This window comes from Aptenodytes patagonicus, chromosome 7 (genome assembly GCF_965638725.1).
Source record: "Aptenodytes patagonicus chromosome 7, bAptPat1.pri.cur, whole genome shotgun sequence".
NCBI classification, from domain to species: Eukaryota; Metazoa; Chordata; class Aves; order Sphenisciformes; family Spheniscidae; genus Aptenodytes; species Aptenodytes patagonicus.
Genome location: NC_134955.1, coordinates 60868981 through 60892444, shown reverse-complemented (window position 1 = coordinate 60892444; position 23464 = coordinate 60868981). Strand labels below are relative to the sequence as shown.

The 23464-nt window shown below is 38.9% G+C and overlaps 2 protein-coding genes across 3 annotated transcripts in view; one reads left to right on the top strand and one right to left on the bottom strand.

Annotated features, from left to right (window-relative positions):
* Window positions 1-16819, bottom strand: part of TECPR2 (tectonin beta-propeller repeat containing 2) — a 45031-nt gene extending 28212 nt beyond the window's left edge. Inside the window, exons 1-11 of one of the 2 annotated variants that reach the window (XM_076345481.1) lie at window positions 16731-16819; window positions 11798-12082; window positions 11558-11686; window positions 11007-11138; window positions 9883-10040; window positions 8429-8741; window positions 7671-7803; window positions 5836-6303; window positions 4196-5190; window positions 2508-2691; window positions 315-488 (exon numbers count right to left, since the gene is read on the bottom strand). In XM_076345481.1, the coding sequence (XP_076201596.1) occupies window positions 315-488; window positions 2508-2691; window positions 4196-5190; window positions 5836-6303; window positions 7671-7803; window positions 8429-8741; window positions 9883-10040; window positions 11007-11138; window positions 11558-11686; window positions 11798-12031 (2920 nt within the window). In that variant the 5' untranslated portion in view covers window positions 12032-12082; window positions 16731-16819. The remainder of the gene's footprint in view (window positions 1-314; window positions 489-2507; window positions 2692-4195; window positions 5191-5835; window positions 6304-7670; window positions 7804-8428; window positions 8742-9882; window positions 10041-11006; window positions 11139-11557; window positions 11687-11797; window positions 12083-16730) is intronic. The other variant, XM_076345480.1, reaches the window with a different exon arrangement.
* Window positions 16820-16890: 71 nt separating this feature from the next.
* On the top strand, window positions 16891-23008 carry CINP (cyclin dependent kinase 2 interacting protein). The gene is made up of 5 exons (XM_076345483.1): window positions 16891-16913; window positions 17983-18151; window positions 19331-19457; window positions 21045-21174; window positions 22678-23008. The coding sequence occupies exons 1-5, from the start codon at window positions 16907-16909 to the stop codon at window positions 22878-22880; spliced, it is 636 nt and encodes a 211-aa protein (XP_076201598.1). The 5' UTR covers window positions 16891-16906; the 3' UTR covers window positions 22881-23008.
* Window positions 23009-23464: the final 456 nt, after the last annotated feature.

Genomic DNA, 23464 nt, shown 5'->3' with positions numbered 1-23464 from the left:
GAATATTATTTCAATATTTTCTGCAATCCTTTTCCATTTATCTGCATCCATCCCATATCCTTCCCATGTCATAAGTTCTCCATACCGTATGTACTCCACGTGGCACAAAAAATAAGTGGCTATGAACTGGCTTTTCCAGCCTCCTAATTACACAGAATCTCACAACTGTTTCCAACCATTTCGCAAGATAAAAAGGTTTCCCTATGTCCTGGCTGTGTATAAAAGTTTAAAACAAATTGTGATCATTCCATAGGCTTGAACTCTAATAATCTTAGCCCACAAAAATTCAAAGAGCCTGCAATTAATTCAGGTACCTGTTTGCAGATACAGATCTCCATTTGTTCTGATAATCCAGGCAGTGTCATCACTTAAAGCTACAAATACAGCCTGGGGTAAAGCCTCATACCAGTGGCGTTTTCCTTTTATAGTTACTTTTCCACAAGCAAATGCTTTGTTAGTCTTCTGTTCAATCTTCCAGAGAAGAGCCCCTGTATAAGGAGTTAAGAGAGAACATAGTATCACTTAGCAATTACTGTAGCAGAGACGGCTGACTTATCCTACCTACACCTAAACTAATGAGAGGGGAAAGGCAAACCAGTAGCATTAAACAAAGATGCAAGATTTAAAAACGCTTATAATTTTTTTTAAAAAGCAAGACCAGAACAGTGGCCAACTTCCCTAGGAAGTGCTGAAATGCATTTACCATTAGAGTATGTGCAATTTTTAAATGTTCAAATGCAAGTTACTTCTCCTTAGTTATACACTGAAAACTAACAAACAAAACACGTTCCATGTCAGGGCCAAATAAGCCTACTATTAAGAGACTGAAGTTCATGACTTGCTTCTGTACTAGTAGGGTACATCCTCAGTACATAAAGGAAAAGGGATTAATTGTAGTACTTTCACCTTTTACAAATACTAGTAGCATTAGTAAGGTAAATCATAAAACTTTTGTGGACCAGTCATGAGCGACAAACACCTGAAAAGGTGTGCTGTCCCACACTGCAGTGGGCAGTGCGATTACCTGCTCGTTACATAGCATGTCACGAGCAGACAAAACTCAGAAATGCAACTGCACAAATCCATCTTGGGAACATTTTCCCCTCACTCGAATCAGCAAGGATAGCTCAGAATAAGAAAACCAAATGGAATTCCAAACTTAACTGCTGATTGGCATCCGTGCTGGTTTGTACCACAGCAGTATACTGTCATATTAACTTCCTTGCAATAATTCCACGAAGTAGCACTTGATTCCATTTTGACGTTTGTGGATAACATGCTCTTGTGTTAATACATCCACAGGAAACTGTGGATGCTAGAAATTTGTATGGAGTCAATGAAAAACTGTGTGAGTTCCTGGAACTGAGGGATAACAAATGCAGAGAAACAACCTTTTGCCCAGGAAATCTCTGAGCCGCCAACAACTGCAGTCTGAAACTACCAAGGGCAAACGTCATACATGCCAGCCCATTCCTTTTAGTTTTCTGCAGGCATCTGCTTTTGACCACTGTTAAGGACAAGATACTGCGCTGGGTGAACCTATGATCTCACCTAGTACAGCCACTCTTAAATTTTTTTGTCCATAACAAAGCTCAGCTACAGATCAAATAAAACACCTTTCTTAAAACAGATAGCAAATCTTCCCCTACAGAGAAAGGAAGATTGGCATGTGCTTTTGGAGATGACAGGGGAAGAAAAGTAGTGGCAAGGCAGGAGACTAAGTAAAGAAAATGTCTGAGGAACTTGCATTTTCACACCAGTCCTGGAACAATCTGGAAGGCCAAAAGTGACACAAGTTTATAACCAAAACCCGTATAATTTTAATCCAACATAATCCTCATTCCCAACCATCCAGAACAAACTCATACGCAAATGCACCAAAAATTAAAAGGTTTTTTTCCTTCAGTATTAAAAAAAAAAAAAAAAAAATCAATAAACAATCCCATACACAAAACCAATTCTACATTTACAACAGAAAGAATTTTAAATCTGGGAATCATAAGCAGTTCTGTATCAAAAACCGAGGTTTTATATAGACAAGGACCTCTTCATTCATCTCCGCCTACCACTGAACTGCTACTTCTGAAGTTTACTTTAATCAGGCAGCCGCATGTTGAAAACTTCCCAAAATGCAACATGAACCTGTTAGAAAGACAGCCACTTAAACTAGAACATGGTATGCAGAGGTAGTGAAGATGCAGTCATATCACCCGACTTTTTTTTTTTTTTTTTTTTTTTTTTTTTAAATTAAAAAACCCCATACTACTTTTACATGAAACAAGTCCCAGACAACCAAGTTTCTGGAAGTACTGTATTAAAAAACCCCACGAAATCGCCTACAGGGAAATTAAATATGCACTGAACTGTATTTGTAATCTCAGAAAAATGGCAAGTTTCACCTAATTAAATAATAGCCGCTGTTAAAAACACAAGAAAAGCAAAGAAAACGCACAAGTCTATGCCAGTTTTATATTTACGAGGGTACAGTGACGCAGAAGCCAACCCACCTGAGGGGGAAACTGCCACCTGCTGGACACCGTCTTCAAACTTCTGCCACCGCAGCCCGGCCGCGGGAAGGGCGCTGCAGTACAGGCTGCCTCTGTAGTCCAGGCACCAAATATACTTTTCTGAGACAACCAGGCTGAGGATGCCGTAACCAGGGCCAGAGTATCCCATCCAGCTCTCTGCAAACTAAAAACTGTAGAGTCAGAACAGTGTCAGGCGTCTTCAAACTGCACAAGAAAATGGCTATATAAGCACAGCAGCTCCCACCCTTTGATTAAAAAAAGCTGAGCTTAAGGTTCTGAAGTACTTTAGTCAATGAATAAATTTGCCTTGTGTAAAATAAAACTACATCTGCCCGTGTTCTCTAAAACAGTATGTACTGCGAAATAAGACTGCTAGAACAAAAGTTTTAGCAAAAAAACCCACAAAACCAAACCCTCCGCACTGTCATCTACCTCCAAAAAGTGGAACATCCTCTCTTATTAATTAAAGAACACATACTTAAAGGAAATGGCAGATGCAAAGCAGAATACATAAAAATGTACAGTCTGTCTGTAGTCCAGGAAATTATTTCTTGTCTATGAAGTGATGAGCAAAGGGAACAAGATAGCTGGAGTGCAGAGACAGCTAAATATCCAACTCCGATACTCTCTGTATGGTACAGGAGCCATGTACTGCAGAAATTTGGTTTACAGACTGCTTTCTTAAATTTTTATAGCTTGCATGAGGTGAACCCAAGCACTGCATACATGACCTGTGTATGTAAAAAGCATTTGTGGAGCTTTACTAAACATTTCAGAATGCAAGAATATCATAACCTGAAACTAGAAGTCTTCTACACTTTGGGCTGCAGTTGTTACTAAATAGGACACCATCAACTTATAACTCAACCTTTATCAACAAATATTTGGTTGATCTCAATACAAGGCTGTTACAGATTTAAAAAAAAAAACAACCCCAAAACACCACACACCACACCAAACCCCCCAACCTAGAAGAACTGTATTTCCTTATTAAGACTTCTGCTAAAATTCCCAGTGATTTTGGCAATTTTGCAGATTTTACAATTAATTTTAGTACTTCTTTTCTATAGTCTGTATGAGAATTACTATTTCTGGAAATGTTCACCCACAAAATGACAATGAAGGAAAGAGGGATAACAGAAAAAGGAAAAATGTCAGTGTTTTAAATAGTACTAATTGCTGTCTAGGACACAAAGAAAGACTAATCCTTATTCTGAGTATTTACAGGTAAAACGATCCTTAACCAGAGGCCAGCCCCATGAGATAATCAACATTAATTCCCTGTGAGGTCAGTTGAAGTTGGGAACAGCATCGTGCAGAATTTGGGCTACTGGAGACCCAAACAAGGAGCAGCCTTTGAGCATGACTTGGTTTTACTGTTCACTCTTTAATGGATGGGTTTATGACAGCATTTTTGTTGAGCTAGGAATAATACAGCCAGTGCAGCTTCTTGACATTGTAAGCACACATCAACCATTCTGAAGTCTGATACATCACATTTCATAAGAGTTACAACATATATTGCTGTTTGGCTTTATGCTTTACTTGTTTACTCCAATCAAGTAAGAAGAAAATTGCTTTCCTAAAGAAGTAAAGGATAGTAATTACATGAATGTTTCTTTCGAAATGCTGCAGTTAAGTATTTTAACTAAATTGAAAACATATACCTGATCAGATTTTAATAGCACCATTTCATCTAGGCTTATCTTGGCCACATCCTGGGAACCAGGCCCAGCACCATCTTCAGGCATGCTAGTCTCCGAGGATGAACACGGTAATCCATGTCCATAAATATCCTCTTCATCACTTGAGGCAGATTTCTCAGCCTTACTTTCATGAGTGTCTGTTACCCATTCAGCAGTGCTAGTACTAGATTTAGCTTTGATTGCACTTTCAAAATTCCATCCAGAAATGGAAGTGTTATCTGAATAAACATCGTTGGAAATGTCAAAGTGGAGCACAGAAGGATCTGACAGAGCGCTGTGTATTAGAGAGAGCTGCTGTTGGTCTTCCCTACCAGGTTCATCACTTTCCTTTGGTGTCAGTGATGTCTGAACACCAAGTACACTGTCACATTCCAAAAACATTTGGTCTGTAAGGTCTGGCTCTTCAAAAGATTTTTCAGTAGCCTGCAGCTTCATTTTATCTAAATTTTCATCTATTTTACACAACGTAGGAAAATCCTGCTCCTCCTCTTGGCTCAGCTTTCCAAGACAGCATTCATTGCTTGCAGAAACCACACTACCATTGTATTCACCATCAACACTGCTTGTCAAGTCTTCTGTGAGGATTAGAGGAGAGACAGATGTCAAAGTATCTATAACAGTTGAAGTACCCATGCCACTGTCATTATTTGGAAGTTTCTGTAAATCAACCATATCTCCGTTTTCTTCATTAATTAGTACAGTCACAGACTCAGGAGACTGTAGGACACTGAAAGTTTCTGAACCATTATCTTCTTGCAAGATCGTGTGGGACTCCACACTGAACATGCTCTCCTGATCTGGAGATCCAGTACTCAAATGATCAATGCTGCCACTCATTAGGCTGGAAGTCATGGAAAAGGAGTCTGCATTCAATGAATGTGGACTATCACCAGAAAGCTGACGCTCATAAATTGGTGTACCTTCCAGAGAGCTGTGGTTTTTCCTGGTCCCACCTTCTGTTCTCACAAAACAACAAAAAAAAAAAGGGGGGGGAGGGGAATAATATTAATGAAATCTATTACATTTTGATGCAAAGTAAGACATTAAAATATTTTTATCACTGGGGGAAGATTAGAGTTAAATCTAAATTTTGACATACTGACTTTTTCCAACTTTAACACTAAATGAGACGTCTAAAGCCAAAAAAGTCTTAATAGCAAAACATTTTAAAGTTGTAATGCTAATATAGTAAACAATTAGAACAACCAAGTACTCACACTATTTTAACAAACTAAAAAGCATGGCTAAGAAAGACACTGTCAAATATTCTAAATAGGATGAACAGATATTACACAATTCCAACATAAAACTGGAAGCAGAGTCCACTGTATGTTACCATTAACCCATACATTAGAACCTTAAGCATGTTTACATAAAGCAAAACAAAGTTAAAAGAATAAAACAAATAGATCTAAAAAGACTTAATCAATTTATCACTTTCAAAACAGACTTTCACCTTAAACATAAGTGGCCCACCACAAACACTCAAATACCTCAAGAGCATGACAATATAAGCAAAGCATGTCAAACTCTTGTGTGAAACATCAGAAGTGACACGTTCTAATAATGAGCAGTGACAGGGAAAGTTCTGCTAGACTTACCTTGTTTCTTCTTTTTTTTCTTTTTCACTTTAATTGGCTTTACAATGAGCTCTTGATCAAAATCTTCAGAGCTGATTGTGCTGAACCGTTGCGAAGAAAGTTGACCCTCTCTCTGAGCTTCTGAAAGTTGGTCTGCACATACCATAAAGCTAGAGCCACTGTCCGCAGAATTTACTGAACTGCTCCTGCTTCTTGATTCACTTACAGAGCAGCCCCTTTTTCTTGTTTCATTGCTCAAGTCTCCCACTCTATCAAAACTTTTCTCCGATAGCGTTGGAGTTTCCAGATCATCTTTCACTAAAGAATAAGAGTCATTTTTATCACCAATAACTGAAGGGGAAGTAACCATTTTTTTATTTGTTTCCACTGAAGGGCTAGATGATACAGATGCAATTACTGATAATGGGGTCAGCAATTTAGGACTCGTATCTGTTAAAGGATTCGGCAATTTTGAATTCACATCTGAAACTGACCAAAAGAAAAATAAAAGTATAAATACTAGTGTGTCAAGTGAGTAGGAGCATAGTTCTTGGAGAGTATTAAAAGAAAAGAAGCTTTATGCCATGGAAAAATAGTCTAAGTTCGCAACATTTCAAAAATATATATATATGCACACACACAACATGAACTTCACGTAAGTAAATCTATATGAAATCATTTTAGTAAAATCAATCCCCCAAAGCCTGTATCAAACTTCTATTAGCAAAGTTCTGAATTTATGTTTATGTATGAAGAATGGTACAGGTCTTCAGTGTGTGATATGGTTGGGTCTTCCAAGCTAAAGTGCCACCCTGTATCTTCAACTTCTTCATTCAAACATTTAGCATCTTGAAAAAAAATCAAGGAAAATTTACCAGATAAACCACTATGGCAATTAGAAGAAAATATACTTCAAGAAGGCTCCTTTCAAACAATACTTGGAAGTTAAGATGAAAATAATAAACACCCCCTAGAATTTTGTGAGTAAAGAACTGCTTGAATGACTAAAACTATCGCTAATATGCAATGATAAGAAAGTTAAGTTCTCTAGCATTCAGTGAGACTTCATAGCATATTTACTAGCATTTTGCTAATACAAAGCTAAGATGGAGTATTTCAAATGCATAAGTAGTCTTTCTGTGAGTGTAATATGCTGGATAATGGTGTTTACAATCTTTATGATTGAGAAATCAGCCATCATTAAGGAAGTATTATTAAACCGTTTTAGAGAGTTCTAGTAACATAGATGCTGAACTCAGATGGCAACAAATAAGAAAATAAACCCTCAAATTCTTTTTGGAATTTTAGTGAGTATTCTTCGGGGTTTTTGCCAGTTCTTTCATTTTCATTGCTGGGAAGGCTGAGATTTCTTCTGGAATGTGGGTGGTGACAGGTGGCACAGAATCAACATATTCAGGTATCTCCAACCCAGACAATTGAGATTGATCAGTAAAGAGAGAACTGTGATGAGGAATCCAGATTGCTTCAGCATCATGGTTTAGAATAAGGTCTCAAATGCACAGATTAGAGATGCCTTGCTAGGATAATGCTGATCCACTCTCAAAAAAAGGGAACCATAATTAATTTCTTAACGCCCTCATTCTCACAGCAGCCAAAACAGAAGAGCAGATAAATCAGATATCTAAATATAATATGTAGAAAAAGGTAAGTAACTCTACAGAACCTGGTAGGTTTTTGCAAGAACCTGAAGGTTTTGGGGGGGGGGGGGGGAGGGGGATTGGTTTGTTTTGGGTTGGTTTTTGCTGTTGTGGTTTTTTTTTTTTTTAATATTAAAAAAGTATGATAGGCACCATGTTCCGTGACGTACATACTATAGTTTGCTAATCTATACAAACCTATTGATGACAGTCCTTCAGGTCTACTTGAAATTCTTATTATGTCTCTATCTCCCTTTAAGAGAAAAATCTCATTGTTGGTACAGGACACAGACACAATATCACCATATCCTTCCAAGCCACCAATCAAAGCCTATAAAGAGTCAACACAGAAAGAAATAATTGGTATCAGATTAACACACTGTTTGGACAATATGCTGCTCTTAACAAAAGTGTTCACTGGAATTTTATCAACATATATAGTTACAGAATAAAGATTTTATCTTATCAAAAAGAAAGAAAAGAGAAAAAGAAAACAAAAAAGCACCCTTTAATCGTGATGTAGCTCATTTTTATACTAATTTTAATTCCATAGATCTATTCATTTTCTCTGTCCAAACTAGCAGCAATGATATAACAACTTAAACAATATACCATCTGGTAGCAGAAGAGAGCCACAGTACAAATGTTTAATACCATTTAGACAAAAAGATTTTAGATTTATATATGCTTCGCTAAGTATCAGAATTGATTATGATGTTAACACCTGGACTGAAAGCTTTAAATATATTTAATTTTTGTATGTAATGTATCAAGCTAGTTTGTGAGTATATCATTGTAATGACAACTTGAAGAGGGAGAGAATAAAGTCGTCTTTGTTAGGTTTAAATATGGATTTAAATCATAGAAGCATAATGGATAACCCAAAGAGAGTCTCACGGCATAGCATGAACAAAAACAAGTAAGAAACAAAATATGCATCCACAAGATTTATCTACCTGGTTCACAGTGTCTAGTAAGTAGATGCTGTATTCATTCCAGGTCAGCACCCATCCTTCTCGGAAAAAGCATGAAACAAGCCCAAGGTGTTTCTCTGGGGAGCTGTAACTTCCTCTGTCAGGTGGTTCCAAACGAGGATACAGTTCAAAAGTTTTTATTCCTCCAGCAAATACATCTTTCAATATGAACGTGGCCTGAACAGTTCCATGAACATCAGACTTCCAGAGACGAAGCCCAGGTCTGGCAGCAAATAGTGTCAGGTCACTCTGTTTACATAGGCCAGGTATAAAACATGCTCCAAATTTGCCAGTGCTAAAATGCAAAAGAATAATTTATTTTAAAAGTTATATACTCAACTTAGAAACAATTTTTAAGACTAATGGCACAAATTTACAACTGCAAATTATCAAAAATAAAAGTTTTGTTCTTTGATTAAAGTATTCAGTCAAATGTCTGAAGTACAAATTCGGTTACGGTAAGACAAGAACAGTGCTTCCAAGTAACAACAGTTTTCCCTCAGCTTTAGATGTCAGATACTACATCTATTAGGCAAGTTAAATGACTCCTCCTAATAAGCTTCATAGCCTTAATGGTACTCTGTCCATCTCGGAAAGATCCTACTATGCAGTCATCCTTCTCCCAGAATTAATAAAACCCGAGCAAAACACTACAAACTAATGCTAAGAAACTGACAACCTCTGCTTGCGAGAAGCAAGGAATGCAACTCAACTGTTAAAATCTTCATCTCTCATGCATAAAAATACTACTACTATCACCCAAGAAAACTCCTCGTACATAAGACGGTCCTTGGTATTCCTCTTATTATTCATATCCCTGAGAGATACATTATAAACCTTCTTTCAAGAGTCCATTTTGTCTACTTCCAGATACAGTCAGTCATGCTGTTCTAAGACTGGGTTCCCTCCTCCTTCATATCTGAGAGAGATTACACAATAGAAGATGCCAGAAGGTCATACAAGAAGTTCCTAGTCTTCAAGTCAACTTTAAGTGCTTGCTATACATTTTCCCTTTTAATTCACTTTCATGCCTAAGAAAAATTGCTGACTTGCTTTTTGCGTCGGATATTACATCACCCGTTAGATGAACCTGATTACAATGCCTGCTCACACCAAGTCTCAGTAAACCAAGAGGGACTGCAGAGGAAGTCTGGCAGCGATTTCAGTTTAAACAATGAGAAAACATCTTAAATATTTTTGCATAATAGTGCCCTGAAAATATGATTGTAACATAGTTGCAACCGTGTAGTTTCTAAGTAGGTAGAATTGTCATTTCATGTTTGAGCACACATAGCTACTGTAACTAACTTTTTATGAGCGGACTGCTGGGTTGTATTAATTTCACTGCTTAGATCACTCTTTCTGTAATCCACTCTGAAAAGCAAGAATTAATAGAATTAATAGATGCGCCTGCATCAAGATTTTATGAGGGTTACTTTTTTCTGGGCTGTGTTCCAACTTGCTTGACAGATTTCTCTTCTGTGTAAAAAAGTAGAGTCCGTTGTAAAGTAGAGACAAGCAGCACTTTCTGGTTGTAATCCAACTGGACGATCGAAGATGGCTCTTCCAATACAAGGCTGGAGTTGCAAATACCCTTTTAAAGATACATGCAATTAACAAGAGTCAACCCTTCTAAAAATATAAGGTAATAACTAACACTTCAAAGACATTAATAAGCCTAAGAAAGAGAAAACAAATAAACAAACAAAAGCTTTTGAACTGTTGCTCATAGTTCACTCAATGAATGTGGAGTTCCTTTATGCAGACAAGAGGGGAGTTAGATTGTCTGTACCACAGTGGCACACTATGAAATTCAATTTCTCTTGGAGTATTGGCTAACGCATTTCACTTGAAATCAATAGAAACTCTAGGACACATTTTCTTCCTTATTCTCCACTGCCAGGTCACACAATGCTGAGACAATTGTTACATGTGGAGATGTTAAACCTTTCTGTCAAATCAAATGAGGGGCAGTCATAGGTAAATCAATATGTCTGTTGTTTAAACTTTCCTCCCATATAGAAATTCCAGTTAGTACTTATTTTGTTGACGTCCCAGGTCTGTATCAATTAACAAGACATTAGAAAAATTCCATTTACTGGTAACATGCTAGTCACCCAGGAGAACCCAGATATTACTTTCATTCTACACTCTAGACTGAGATGCTGAACAATTCTGAAAAAAGTACTTCATCAATATAGTGAATCAGCAATGTCACATCATTCAAAAGTATCCTTTCCAAACAAAAGAGAAAGTACTGGCTGAAAGCTGAAGGAAGATATGATAGTTATTTCAGACAGAAACATGATAAAATGAGAAGGATCACCACTTTTTTTTTTTTAATATATTATTTTTTTAAAAGGTAAGGCAGTTGTGAAGGATATCCAATGGTTATCTTGCTGGGTGTGTGCCACACTTGGCCAAGTATACACATACCAATAAAGCAGTCCAACTAAATACACGATACTAAGCAATTAACTAACTGTTAAATATTTAAACACACAAGCATTCTTCCAGAAAATTGTAAATGGGAATTAAGGTCTCTATAATAAATGCTCACCTGGTCTAGGTCTAGGGCAGAGTAGACAATCTTCCCTTTGTCATCTCCAGAGAATAACTTCATTCCATTGGGACTCCAAGCTAAAGCTGTAATGCTACTTTTGTGGATACCAGCAACGTCAAATCTCCGCAGCTGTGAAACAATACCAAAGCAATACAAGAATGATGGGAAGAGAAAATGGAGACACAAAGCCTATTCAGTGACCCTGATAAATTGGAGATCAAGTACAAAAGTGCAGGTCATTCTAATTTTTATTTCGCACAAAAAAACTAAACAAACAATCAAAAAACCCACCACCAAATAGCTCAGCCAGTTATTACAAATGAGGAATTTCTCAAAAGCATTTTTGATTAAATATATCTTTTGTAATGAAAAGCATGCTTTAAGATTATTGCTTTTATAAGCTTAACATATGAAGCCTAAAACATATTCACAGATATTTCATCAGGCAAAACTCTCTGGTTTTCACTATTATAAAGAATCACAGTAACACTCTACTAGGATTCACCATACTAAACCTCACAGAAGTTTAGCCAAATGCAAAGATTTACCTGTTTGTTTCTTCCAGGTAATGAAGACACAAGCTGAAAAACTGCAACCCGACCCGAGGCTGTACCAACAGCAACTAGATCATCGAAACAACTCAACAGCTTTACAAAAGTAATAGATTCACACTTCCCCTGTTGAAACAAACCATACATAAAACTCACAAAGTTAACGAGAGACAAACAGCAGCTCAATTCTGAGCAACTCAGCTTCATTAGAAGAGATGAGTAAAAGTTAGTATTTACCTCAAAATTATATTTTTTCATCTGGTTTAAATGTCTGCAGTAGAGATAAAGCATTCCAATGCTGCTCCCCACAGCAATGTAGTCTCCATTGGTATCAAGTGCTGTGAGGTATACCACAATAGAGCGAAAGCCTTTTTGGATCTTTGTAGGAATGGCATTGAGAAGATAATATAAGGGACAAAACTCCTTAAATATAACCGGTGAAGCCACAGATGCCATAGCAAGCACTGGCATCAGCAATTTTAAGGCTGAAATAAACGCATCTACTTGACCACATAAGGGAATCTGAAAGACAAAAGCAAAAGACACATCATTAACTTCTTGGAAAGAGTAAATGGTTAACAGAAAGCCACCATTTAGCAAGTAGGGATGCAGAAATTCCCAGGTCTTGTTTTGTATAAAGAAACAGCAAGTTAAACTCTTCTAGTGAATGTAAGTTATTCTTAGAAGAACCTTTTTCTTAAGAATAAGCTTATTTCTTAGGTTCAGCCAATATCTAAGGATGTACGGTAACTACTAAATATGGGATAACCACTTTCTCTTGCAGATGTGAGCTCGTCAAAGTTGAGTTCAAATGCAGTATTTCTTCTCATCTGGCTAGTGAAAGAACCGTTAAGGGCTCTGACACTGAACAATCCACGCGGTATATTTCTTCCTCTATCTGCAAACTCTAGCCTCAGTCCTCCCAGTGCTGAGAGCATGGGATATTCACTGTGTTAGACAGTGCTGTAAGATCAAAGCGTCAAACTAGTATTTATGCTCAACCCCCTAATGCCCCACACCCCAAGAAAAACATGGTTGAGAAACAATTCAGTTAGAGCTACATCCGCCATATAATCAAATAACAACCAAAAAATAAGAATAGTGTGGGAAGAAAGGGGCAATGCAAAAATGAAAGAAATCCCAGTTTGACAGACGCAGGAAAATATCCATGTAGCAACTGAATTTAGAAAGATAAGGAGCAAACAGAAAAAAGTACCATATGCCTGTGTTTCCCTTTGGCAGTTAAGCAAATAATTTCATGCTGATGAGTGACACTGTAAATATACTTAGGGGACAATTCTGGTATCTTTCTAAGAATAATGGAAACAAAGATTCTGCTTGCCTTCAAGAAAAAAACATAGTCAGAGCTCATCATAGTAATGATGTACTGGGATCTTCATAAAAAGCTGATATGACCATGACATATGTAAAAATATTTAAAAAATTGAATTAAACCCAGTAATTTTTCTCATTGTGGGGTGACAGCCTTGACAAGAACTTTTTTGCAGCAGTAGCTATTCTCCTCATGGATAACTTTGGAACACGGGAAAGGAAAGAAACCTTCACTTCTTGAATTTTATTTTGTCATGACCAAGTCCGATTAACAGAATGGTTTAGAATCTACCAAAAATATTTGCAGTTCCAAGACAAGAATTTGGATTTCTGTAAAGACAAAAGTTTTCTACAGTTGATTAAGCCTGTACCATTGAAGATTTTCTTAAGCTTCAGCAGAGTTATAACTTCCTTAGAGAAATGAAAAACAGAAATATGCCAGCTGAAGTTAGAAACACTTCTAAATGCTCAAAATTATTCTGTAAAGTATTCCTGCTGTAATTTGTGTGATATGTCCTATTGTGCCTAGGTTTTATTTCTCTAAGGATGGAAAATGGTATTTGTTTGGCAGCTTCACACATTGCTTATGGTGTGTATCAACTAAATTAGAAAAAATATAGCTGCTCTAGTTTAATATCTCCATTACTGTGAAAAGCTCATGTCTCAATTTTCAAACTATTTCAGTTATTGTGCAAGAGGATTCAGCACGCTGGCTTTGGGCCCTGCAACACTTGCTGTTAACATACAATTCCACTAAATCCAAAGAGATTACTTGCATGACGTTACCCATTCAAGCCCATGTTAGACAAAACCGCAGGAATAAAGATTGGTTACTAGACCCATATTTTATCTGTGTTACAAAAAGTGCCAGTAGATAAGCTAGCAGCAGTTATTAGATGTTCTTAACTGTGATAAATTTCACTGCTTGCTAGAGCTTCGAAATTAATTCCACTCTCCTCCAGTGGTTACTACCTGTCATGACACCTATTTCATAAATTATCACAAGGATTAACTGATTAATATGTCCAAACTATTTTTGAATGAAGAATTCCTTTCAGAGTTGTTTACTAGTTAACAGATAACCTCAGTGCATCACCACTCCTTCATGATATTTTCACACACCATCTATTTCCTATCCTGTATTTTAGGTCTCCTGCCCTTTCCTTCAGCATTTACTACCTTCTATCTACAGTCAACTAAATAAAAAGAGAACCCACTCCTAAAATCTCTTGTTCTAAACATGCTGCTTTGCCAGCTTAGTAATTTTAGTAGCTGCTGGTCTTTTTTTCTTTCTTTCTTTCTTTTTCCTAATAAAATAAAATCCATTCTTTGACCTGAGTCTCACATGTACAAATCATCTTCTGTCTAATCTCAACTTCTACCAATCCCCAGCTACTGCCTCATGAATTTCACGTTTTGTTTTTTAAGTCCCCTTTGTCACTCCTACAATTCACATCTGTCATCATCCCAAGCTGTGTTGTAGCTGGAACCAGCTCACACTCCCCAGTTGCCAAAGGACCTTGCAAGTCCTCAAAATTCATTCTCTCTCTTAGTTTCCATCACTTATCCTTCCAGCTCAACTAAACTGTTAAAAACATAGTAATTCATTACAAACTATGGAATTATGGAAATTTCTGTTATCCAGAAAGGCTATTACTTTTTCCTCTACAACAATCCTATGAGAGTTTTCCTCCATAGAAAACACTGGGTGAAATTATTTCTTGTCATATACTAAGTTAAATTAGAAAAACCTGCTGTCAGGTTAGGGTTCTCACTCTTCATAAAATTTATATACAATCTTATTTCAATCTTCTCTGATGGCAAAGTTGTAAAAAAAAAATGAAATTATGTTTTGGTCTCTATAACCCATTCACCCTGTACAATCAAAAAATATATTAATAAACTGTAATTTCTTGCCATCATACACAAATGAGTTTCATCTTGAGTGGTTTACAGACTAACAAAACACTTGCACTGCTTGTGTGAAAACATATAACTGAAAGCTCAAATCACCACTTTACTAAAAACACTGCTAATTAAGTAATTTTATCTACACAAAACAAATGTATAAAGGACTAGAGAATTGCAATGTGGCCTATATATTCAAAAACTCTACACAAATACCACAATTCTCTGCTTTTGAGGCTAAAGTCTTCATCATCCCCCTAATCACAGTTGTGTATCACATAGTCTCCTTCTCTTTATTAACAGCTTTAGGATTATATGTTATCTGTTTTTCCTACTTCATTAATCAAAGGCAAAGAGTGGATATAGTCTATTTTCTCAGACAGACTTTGGAATTGGATGCGCATGTTCACTGTGTCAGCCACAGTTACTCTTAAGTACATAACAGCTGTATAGGGCAAATCAGCTTGTGCTAAGCAGCTATCCTGCAGCAGAGATAAAGTAGAGAAAAATACCTTATGTTGCACATCAAAAACAATCACCAGACAAAGAGAGTCCTTCCTTCTCAACTCACAAGTTCACAACAAGCTTTTAAATATTGCATTCAAGGCCATGTTTTGAAAAGCAAACTTTTTTTAATTTTCTCTGGTCTCAGAAACAGGAATAAGGCTCAGTGCTGCCTAACAGAGGCAACTAAAGCGGGAGATAATCCCATGGTTAGACAGCTAGGCAGTGGCTAAAGGTTCAGTGCCAGGGTATGCCACAGATTGACTGCAGGAGGCTAAAGCTGCCACTGCATTTCTCTGAGCCCAAGTGTCCTGTCTGTACAAGAGGCACAACAGCTCTGGTCTTTTTATTCTTTGGCATAAAAACTTGAATTTAAGCTCTTCAGCATATGGACAAACTCACATATATGACCACAGCTAAACACGACAGTCTCTGATGTCAGCTAGATCCTGCCAACAAAAAAGAAAAGCTGTTTTATTTTCTAATACTTCTCACATTTTTAGCCTAAGGAGCAGGCTACCCAACTGCCGCATCTCCAGAGCTTTTCACAGCAAACAGCTGCCAAGCAGAGGGGAGAACACAAATTCACAGCCCACTGAGATGAGGAGCTCTGCTTTCATGCACCCCATTTGCAGGCAAGAAGACCAGCCAGCACACAGGTTGCTATTACCTGATTAACACTCACGTCGCTTCACACGACTCATAAAATGTTGCATTTTTGGCTCAGAAGAGTTTCTTTTGAAAGAAAAAAACCCACCCAAACAAACCCAGGTGACAGAGATAGAAAGGACAGAAAAGGAGCACCTGGGGTCACTGCGCATGCAGGTACGCCAAGGGTGGCAGCGGAAACCAGGCTTTACTCTGATGGTCTTGGGACACCCAGTTTCCCTAGGAAACCTTCCTTCCTTAAATACATTTCTGTATTCAGACAGATGTTTCAAACCATTCCTTCCTAATACGCTGCTTTCTAGCACTTGAGGGTTGCGGCTCCTGCCAGGGCAAGAAGAATACAGCCGGGGGCTCCCGGACGGACAGCCGGCAACATCGCCTCGCTTTCCCGCTGGCTTTACCTCAGCTTACGCCGGATTTACCACCCAGAGCCCCAGCCGGGCCGGCGGGGGGGCGGCGAAGCCCCTCCAGCCGCTCCACGGGCACGTAACGGCCGCCTCGCCCCCCGCCGGAGCTCGCCGCCCTCCCCAAACGCCACAGCGCACCCTCACGCCAGCGCTCTCCGAAGGCGAGCCTCCAGGAGACGGGCGGGAGAGCCGGCCCGCTCCCCCTCGACGCGCCGGGCTCACCCGCTCAGCCCGGCCGCAACAGGCAGCCACGGCAGGCCCCGCTTGCGGCGGCCGGGGAGAGGAGCGACAGCCGGGGCAGACCCTCAGGCGGCTCCTACCCGTCCCCGCGGAGAAGCGGCTCCACTCACCTCCTCAGGAGCGCGGGGCGGCCATAGCTGCCGGCGGGGGAGCGGAGGGAGAGAGCGCGGCGTCACCCAGACCCCGACGCAGCGGCGGCGGCCCCGGCTGCCTGCGCCGCTCGGCAGGGCCGGGCCTGGGCGGGGCCGGACGTGAGCGCACTTCCGCGGGGCGGTGGGGCGCCGCCATGGCGGGTGAGTGAGGGCGGCCTGGGGGGCTGAGCCCCTCGCCCCGCTGAGCAGCGACACCGGCCAGGCCCCGGGGCCGGCTGCGCCCCCTGGGTGGGAGCGAGGGGCGGCGGGGGGCTCGGGCCGGGCCTGGGGCAGTAGGGAGCAGCCGGAGGCCGGGCCCTGGCGCTTCCTAAATACATTAATAACGTGTCTGTTGTGCCTTGCCTGCCCGCTGGCGTGTTACTTTCACGCATGGATGTGGGTGCGGGCGAGGAAGGTGCCCAGCACCTCGCTCGTGCCCCCAGGAGAAGCAAGTGACACCTGTGTCTCGCCACGTTTGTGACCGCTTTTCCAGCGTCCCTGTGAATAGAAGTTAAAAACGGCAAACCTGGGGGCAGAGCGGCGGGTGTTACTACTTAGCTTCGGGGCGGGCTTGCAGCCCCCTTGCTTCCTGGGGCAGGACCTGAGGTGTGAAGGTGGGGCTGCAGGTGCTGGGCAGAGGCGGCTGCTCGCAGCCCTCCCCCTGAGGTGATGCTGGCGTCTAAACGGAGTCATGTATAGCAGGTTTCCGTTGCTGTGTGGTCCTCTAACGACACATCGTGAAACGTGGGCTTTACGCTCGGTGGTAAAAGCACCCGCTGTCTTCAGTGGGACCCAGCTTTCTCCCAAACTCTTCAAGCTCACGTGTAGGCCTGAATTAATTCAGACGTTGACGGTATGAGCACTGCATGCATACAGGAATCGTTGCCGTGATTTCTTACCGTCGTACGCTGCATTAGTATTTGACTATCATACATTGACAGGCGACTGCTAGATTGGTCAGTACAGCAAAGCCACTACTGCCCATGTTACAATATCACATCTGAGAACATGCCTGCATTTTTTTAATAACATGATTTTCTTGTAAATAGTAATAAGGCTGATAGATGAGGAATTAGATTTCATGACTGAAGACAGTTAGTGTAAATTCCATTTTACTTTAATCAATATTCAGCAGTAAAGCAAGGTAATCAGTCACACAAACAGCTGCCGGACAGCACACTGATTTGTTTCATGCTTTAAATGGTTTGAGTTTCTTTATTTTCTCATATAGCAAAAAGTCCTGCTGATGGTACTCCAAGAAGACCTGTTTTATCTGTCAGTGCAAGAAAAATTAAAGATAATGCAGCAGACTGGCATAATTTAATGGTTAAATGGGAGAGACTGAATGATAATGGATTTACTACGGCAAACAAAATAGTCAACATGAAGATCAGTGAGCAGTAAGTATCCTAATAACATATACAAGTAAAGACAGCATAAAGATTGCCTTTATTGAGAAATTAATCTGTTTTCTTCACTAGAAAGTTCTTTTTGGAGATGGGGAAAAGAACATGTCAGAGTGGATAAGCTTGCTCTTAGATCAAACTCAGCAGTTGCACTTTTTGGTTACATAAACTATTTATATTCAAATAATAAATGTCTCATAAAGATTAAAATAATCTCATAAAGTAATGATATTTGCAGAAATGGAAAATGTTTATTATACGTAGTCAAGCACAACGGATATTTAAAATACTTACATAATGTAAAAAGTTAGAATCTAATCCTATAGATCTCAGCCCATGTGAGTTCCCTTACTCTCTTGCATATTTACACTGAGGCCAGTATTATCAAATTTCACTCAAGTCAAAAGTTCAGCAGATTTTAAGAAAGAATCAGTGATTTATACAGACAAAAAAGTTATAATAGTGATGATTTAAAAAACAGCAACAAAAAAAAACACCAAAAAACCCACTTTGGTAGAGCTATTGTCTTCGTGCTGTAAAGAAAAACCTGTAACTAACACAATTTTGAGAAGAAGCTTCTCCAGAGTCCTGACAGCTGAACAGGGTTTGTCTGACAGGGTTCTGACAGGTACAAGCTCAGGAATATTTTGATGTAACAGTGTCAGATGTTGCTTTCGCTGTCTAGCAACTCCCTCTCCCCTGTCTAAGTTTACAGCTTCTGTGGGAAATCAGCAAGACGGGATAGGTGTCTGCACATTAGCTGCTCTGGGTTCACAGTTAAATGTCTTAGCTTAAATTGTGCATGAAGCTGAGTTTGTGGTGAGGCACCAGATTGTCAGCTGGAGCAGCTGAAGCCTGGGCATACCTTGTCTATTACAAGAGAATAACCTCCAACACAGGGGCAAGGTAAAATGGGAAGAGGTGTTATCTTAACACCTGCAACCGTTTTTTCAAGCACATGCTCTAAGGCAGAGTAATTCTATGCTTCTCTGAAGATTATGGTACCAGCCCCAATTGCTCACATGGCTAGCTATGTCTCTCACTATTTTATGTGGGAATTCTCATGAACAGGCTGTGAGAGAGAGATTTTGTAGGATCAGACCACATGGATTTTAAATCTGCACAGCTCGAGTAAACCTATATGCGGTTGTTTGCCTTATATTTCTGTTTCAGATTTCAAGACAACAAACTGGAGATAGCATGTGATAACAGTGCCACAGAATCTGAAAAGCCAACTCCAAAATATAATCAAGAACTGGACAATCGCTGTGCAGAATTACTTGAGACCTTAAAGCATATGGTAATGCTCATTTTTCAATCTTAGTCAATATGAATCAATTCCAGGTGTGTTCAAGTATGACATAAGGAAATGTCCTCAAGTATTTGTTGTAAACAGAAAATTGGGATTTTTATTCATAGTTCTTTGGCTTCAAACCTAGATGATTATAAATCCAGCGTGCATCATTTATTTGCTTGATTGGTAAATTTGAAAGTTGGTTTTACATCTGCCTTCTGCTTATAATTCTACTCCTCCCTTCATAAAGTGGTCTTCTGAAAATGAGTCGTACAAAAAAATGCATTCTAAAACTGCACCTGTTTTCTGTTTTCTCATCCTGAATGTTCCCTCTGTTTAGAACAAAACGAACAACAAAGCATAAAGCAGTTCTTTACCTGCCATCATATCCTTGCAGCTATCTTTGATCAGTCATAATGCAGTTATATTTTTAGTTTGCCTACCTGCATTTTCTGTGCAGAACTCCTTCTCTAGAGAGTAGAGTAAGATAATTAATAGGTAACCCACCTTTTTTCTGGATACATTGCTAGGAATTAATGTCACCTGTCAGTTTGACAGGGAACAAAAAGAATTTTTTTTGCCTGATACTGTAATTTAAAATTTTTATTAAAAATAACTTTTCCAGCCTTCTGCCATAGTGGAGGTCCATTAAAAAGGTGATAGATCTCTTTTTTATATTGACAGGATACCAGTCCAGTATTTAGAATAAGCAGGAAAGCAGCTAGATTTTCCTTAGTTTTTGTTCTGTGGGAAAAAGTAACAGTAATTTGGTGGTTTTTTCCTTTTTTTTTCCCTTGGGGTAGTTTTGTATTCAGACTACAAACTGTGTTGATGCAATTTTTTATTACTCCTGAGTAACAGGAGGCTAAGCAGCCACTGTTAGATTGGATACTAGACATAGCTACTACAGACATATTTTTCATTCCTTATGAGTTTGTACCAGCTTACTAGTTTATAGAAATATCTGTATTTTAGCTTCTTGACTTAAAGATACTCCCTGCAAGCTCCATTTTATTGTAAATATTAGCCCCCATCAGTAATGCACAAAGTCAGGTGAACGTGAAGGAAGTGGATGGAATGACCTGTTTTTCGAAGCAAGCTGTTAAATCAGCCTAGATATATTGTCAGCCGTAGCTTGAGCTGCTTTTCTCACCTGCCGCTGATCTTTTGAAATCAAATTTAAGTCATCTTGACATGGTAATGTAAGAAAGCATGTGTTTATAGGGCTTGTGTCACACTTGTTCACAGGCAGCCTGGTGTTTTTCCCCAGTACTAAATTGCTATAGGAAAAACCCAGAGAGACGTGAAAAAAATGAGCGCGCGCTTTAATATATTTCTAAATGGGGGAAACAAAAGAATTATGCAAAATCAGAGTCAGTAAGTCATATCTGCAGTGATCAAAGTTTTAGGGTATCTCATATTAAATCTGTATATAAATTCCAGCTTTGATTCCTGTCTGGAGTTAAAAAAAGTGAGTTAGAAATGTTAAGACTAAATAGTCTTCAGAAATAGTGTGTTTAAAAAAACGTTTAAGGTTGTAGTAGCCTAATGTTCCTGAGATGTTCATTAACATTACATGTTCATCATTTTCAGACAAAAATACAACTGAAAATGGAAAAGCTTACTTCAACTACTAAAGCAATCTGTGACTTGGAAACATTCCACCACGGAGCTGGGAATTGTACAGCACCCTTCTTTCATACGTGGCCCACACCGTACTTCTGTAAGTAGAATATTGATTATCTTAGCTAATTGCATTGTGTCATTGATGTCATCTAATTTAGGACTGGAAAATAAACCCTTTTATCTGGATGTCTTGCCTTAGAGAGAGAGGGAGAGAGTATATCTGTCTCCTTTATAATTGACTAATCAATAAACACATGAATGCACCACTTGGCTTAGGGTTACTGCTGATGACTGCTCGTGTGAATTGCCAAGCGTTGTCTGCCATGCAACAATTACAGCATAAAACTAAGCTTGTCAGCAGCTTACAGTGTCCAAGCTGCAACAGCCGCATCTGTTGTAGAGAGAGAGATATTTGCAACTTGGTAGTGTTAAGCCGTAGGCTTAACTGACTTGACTTGTTACTTGACACTGAAACGAAATCCTTGAATGCAAAGAACAAGCTGTACCTCAGTTAATTCTCAGGCAGCCAAAGAAAAATTCCTCTGATCTCAATGTCAGTCAAGACAGGTAAAGAAATGTTCAGTTACTGTCTACTATTAATATAAATTCTTTTAGCATTCACTTGATGGCAAAAGGTACTGCGTCCCAACTTGTATTACCGCAGTTTTAAAACTGTTTGAATTCAAGAGAAGCCTGATTGCATGCAAACCAGCTGCCTTCTTTGTGAAGTGAAAATCATACCTTTGCGAAGCCCTGCTTCTTACTTTACTACCACAAGTTAGTGGGAATTTTATGTATTGGTTTCTGCCAGCTTAAAAGGGTAAGAATGACAAAGACGACTGCTGTCAAAACAGTCATTGTGACTGAGTCATTTAGTGATGCTCTCTACTCCATGAAAGACTAAATCCTCCTGAAGGTAGCGATAGTTCAGGCTAAGTTAGAAACACAAGATCAGTCTCTCTTTAAAAATAATTTGTGTGGTTATTTTTCAGAAAGTCGAACAATTAAAGACTTACATAAATATATTTTAACCCCCCTACCAGTATTACTAACATAACTAGTAACTATTAGTTTCTACATTACACACTTCATTTTTAGTCTGTTGTTTTGTTTCACCATTACTTTTCACTATTGGTATCACTTACTGGGGATCATGCATTGCTAAAGTGCCTGACAGCATGTGAGGACATCCTTTAGATTAGCTAAAATCAACAGTAACTCTAAAATGTGAAGCTTGTATTTCAAGATAGCATTACCGAATTTTAAAATCAAATTTCAGTTATTTGAAAGAATAGCTATAATTGCTAATTTTACAGTGGGTCCTAAGAATCAATACCACTGCTTATTCTAGAATTAAAAGGGGAATCATGTCAAAATCATGAGTGTATAAATATCCAAAATCTGAGGAAATTATTTAGCGTTTTATATTCTAGTGTATAAACATTATTAATGCTGTAAAAAACAAGATGTCTAAATATGGGGAATAGCTTATGAAAGGTAGGGGTTTTTTTAATAATCAACATATTACAAGTATAATTTAACTTTTAGAGAATTGCTGAAAAGTTCTGGTCAATGTGCTTGGTTTTTCAATCCATTTCAGATGACGTTTCTCTGAAGCTCTCTGAAATGTACAAGAAGGAACTGCAACTCAAGCAAACAATTGTACGAGAAATTGCTCATTCTGCTGACCAGGATCTGATGATGGTCTATTTATCGTCATGGTTATACCAGCCTTACATTGAGAACAACAGCAAACTACTACTTGAAGCCATGCTGCTGGAAACAGGACATAGACAGTGCTAGAATTTCAAATGTTACATGACTTGCTTCTAATGATCCTTACGTGAAACTGAAACGGCAAATTGCAAGGCTTACCAAGTAAGCTGCATTTTTGTAAAACTTATTAAAAATATTTTTCTCTACTTGTATTTATTATTTTGTCTCAGCTGATACTCCTTTTTTTTCATGGGACAATCTGGTTTTGGTTGCTTTATCCATTTTAAGTGCAATAGAGAGGCTACAGGTGGGAGGCCAAGTCCCCTATAATCAGAAAGAGGTAAGCACTACTTGGTGGTCTGGGGGGATTCAACGCACATAGGCACCTACAGCAAAGAATTTAACTACTTCCCAAGTCTTGACAGTCTAAAATACCTATGTTGTCCCTTCCACCATAGAAATTCAGCACTTCTTGATCTTTCGTGTGGGTTTTTTTTGCATGACTTAACAGGGCTAGTGCTTTTGTACTTGCTTTATAAATGGGGAAAAGGAAAGCACAAAAGGCAGGATCCAAAAGGATCCACATAGTTTGGTATGTGGTTCTGAAACGCTGTCGGAGACGCTAGTGTAAATTCTGGTTTGGTTTTGATCATAGTGTGGTTAGGTACATC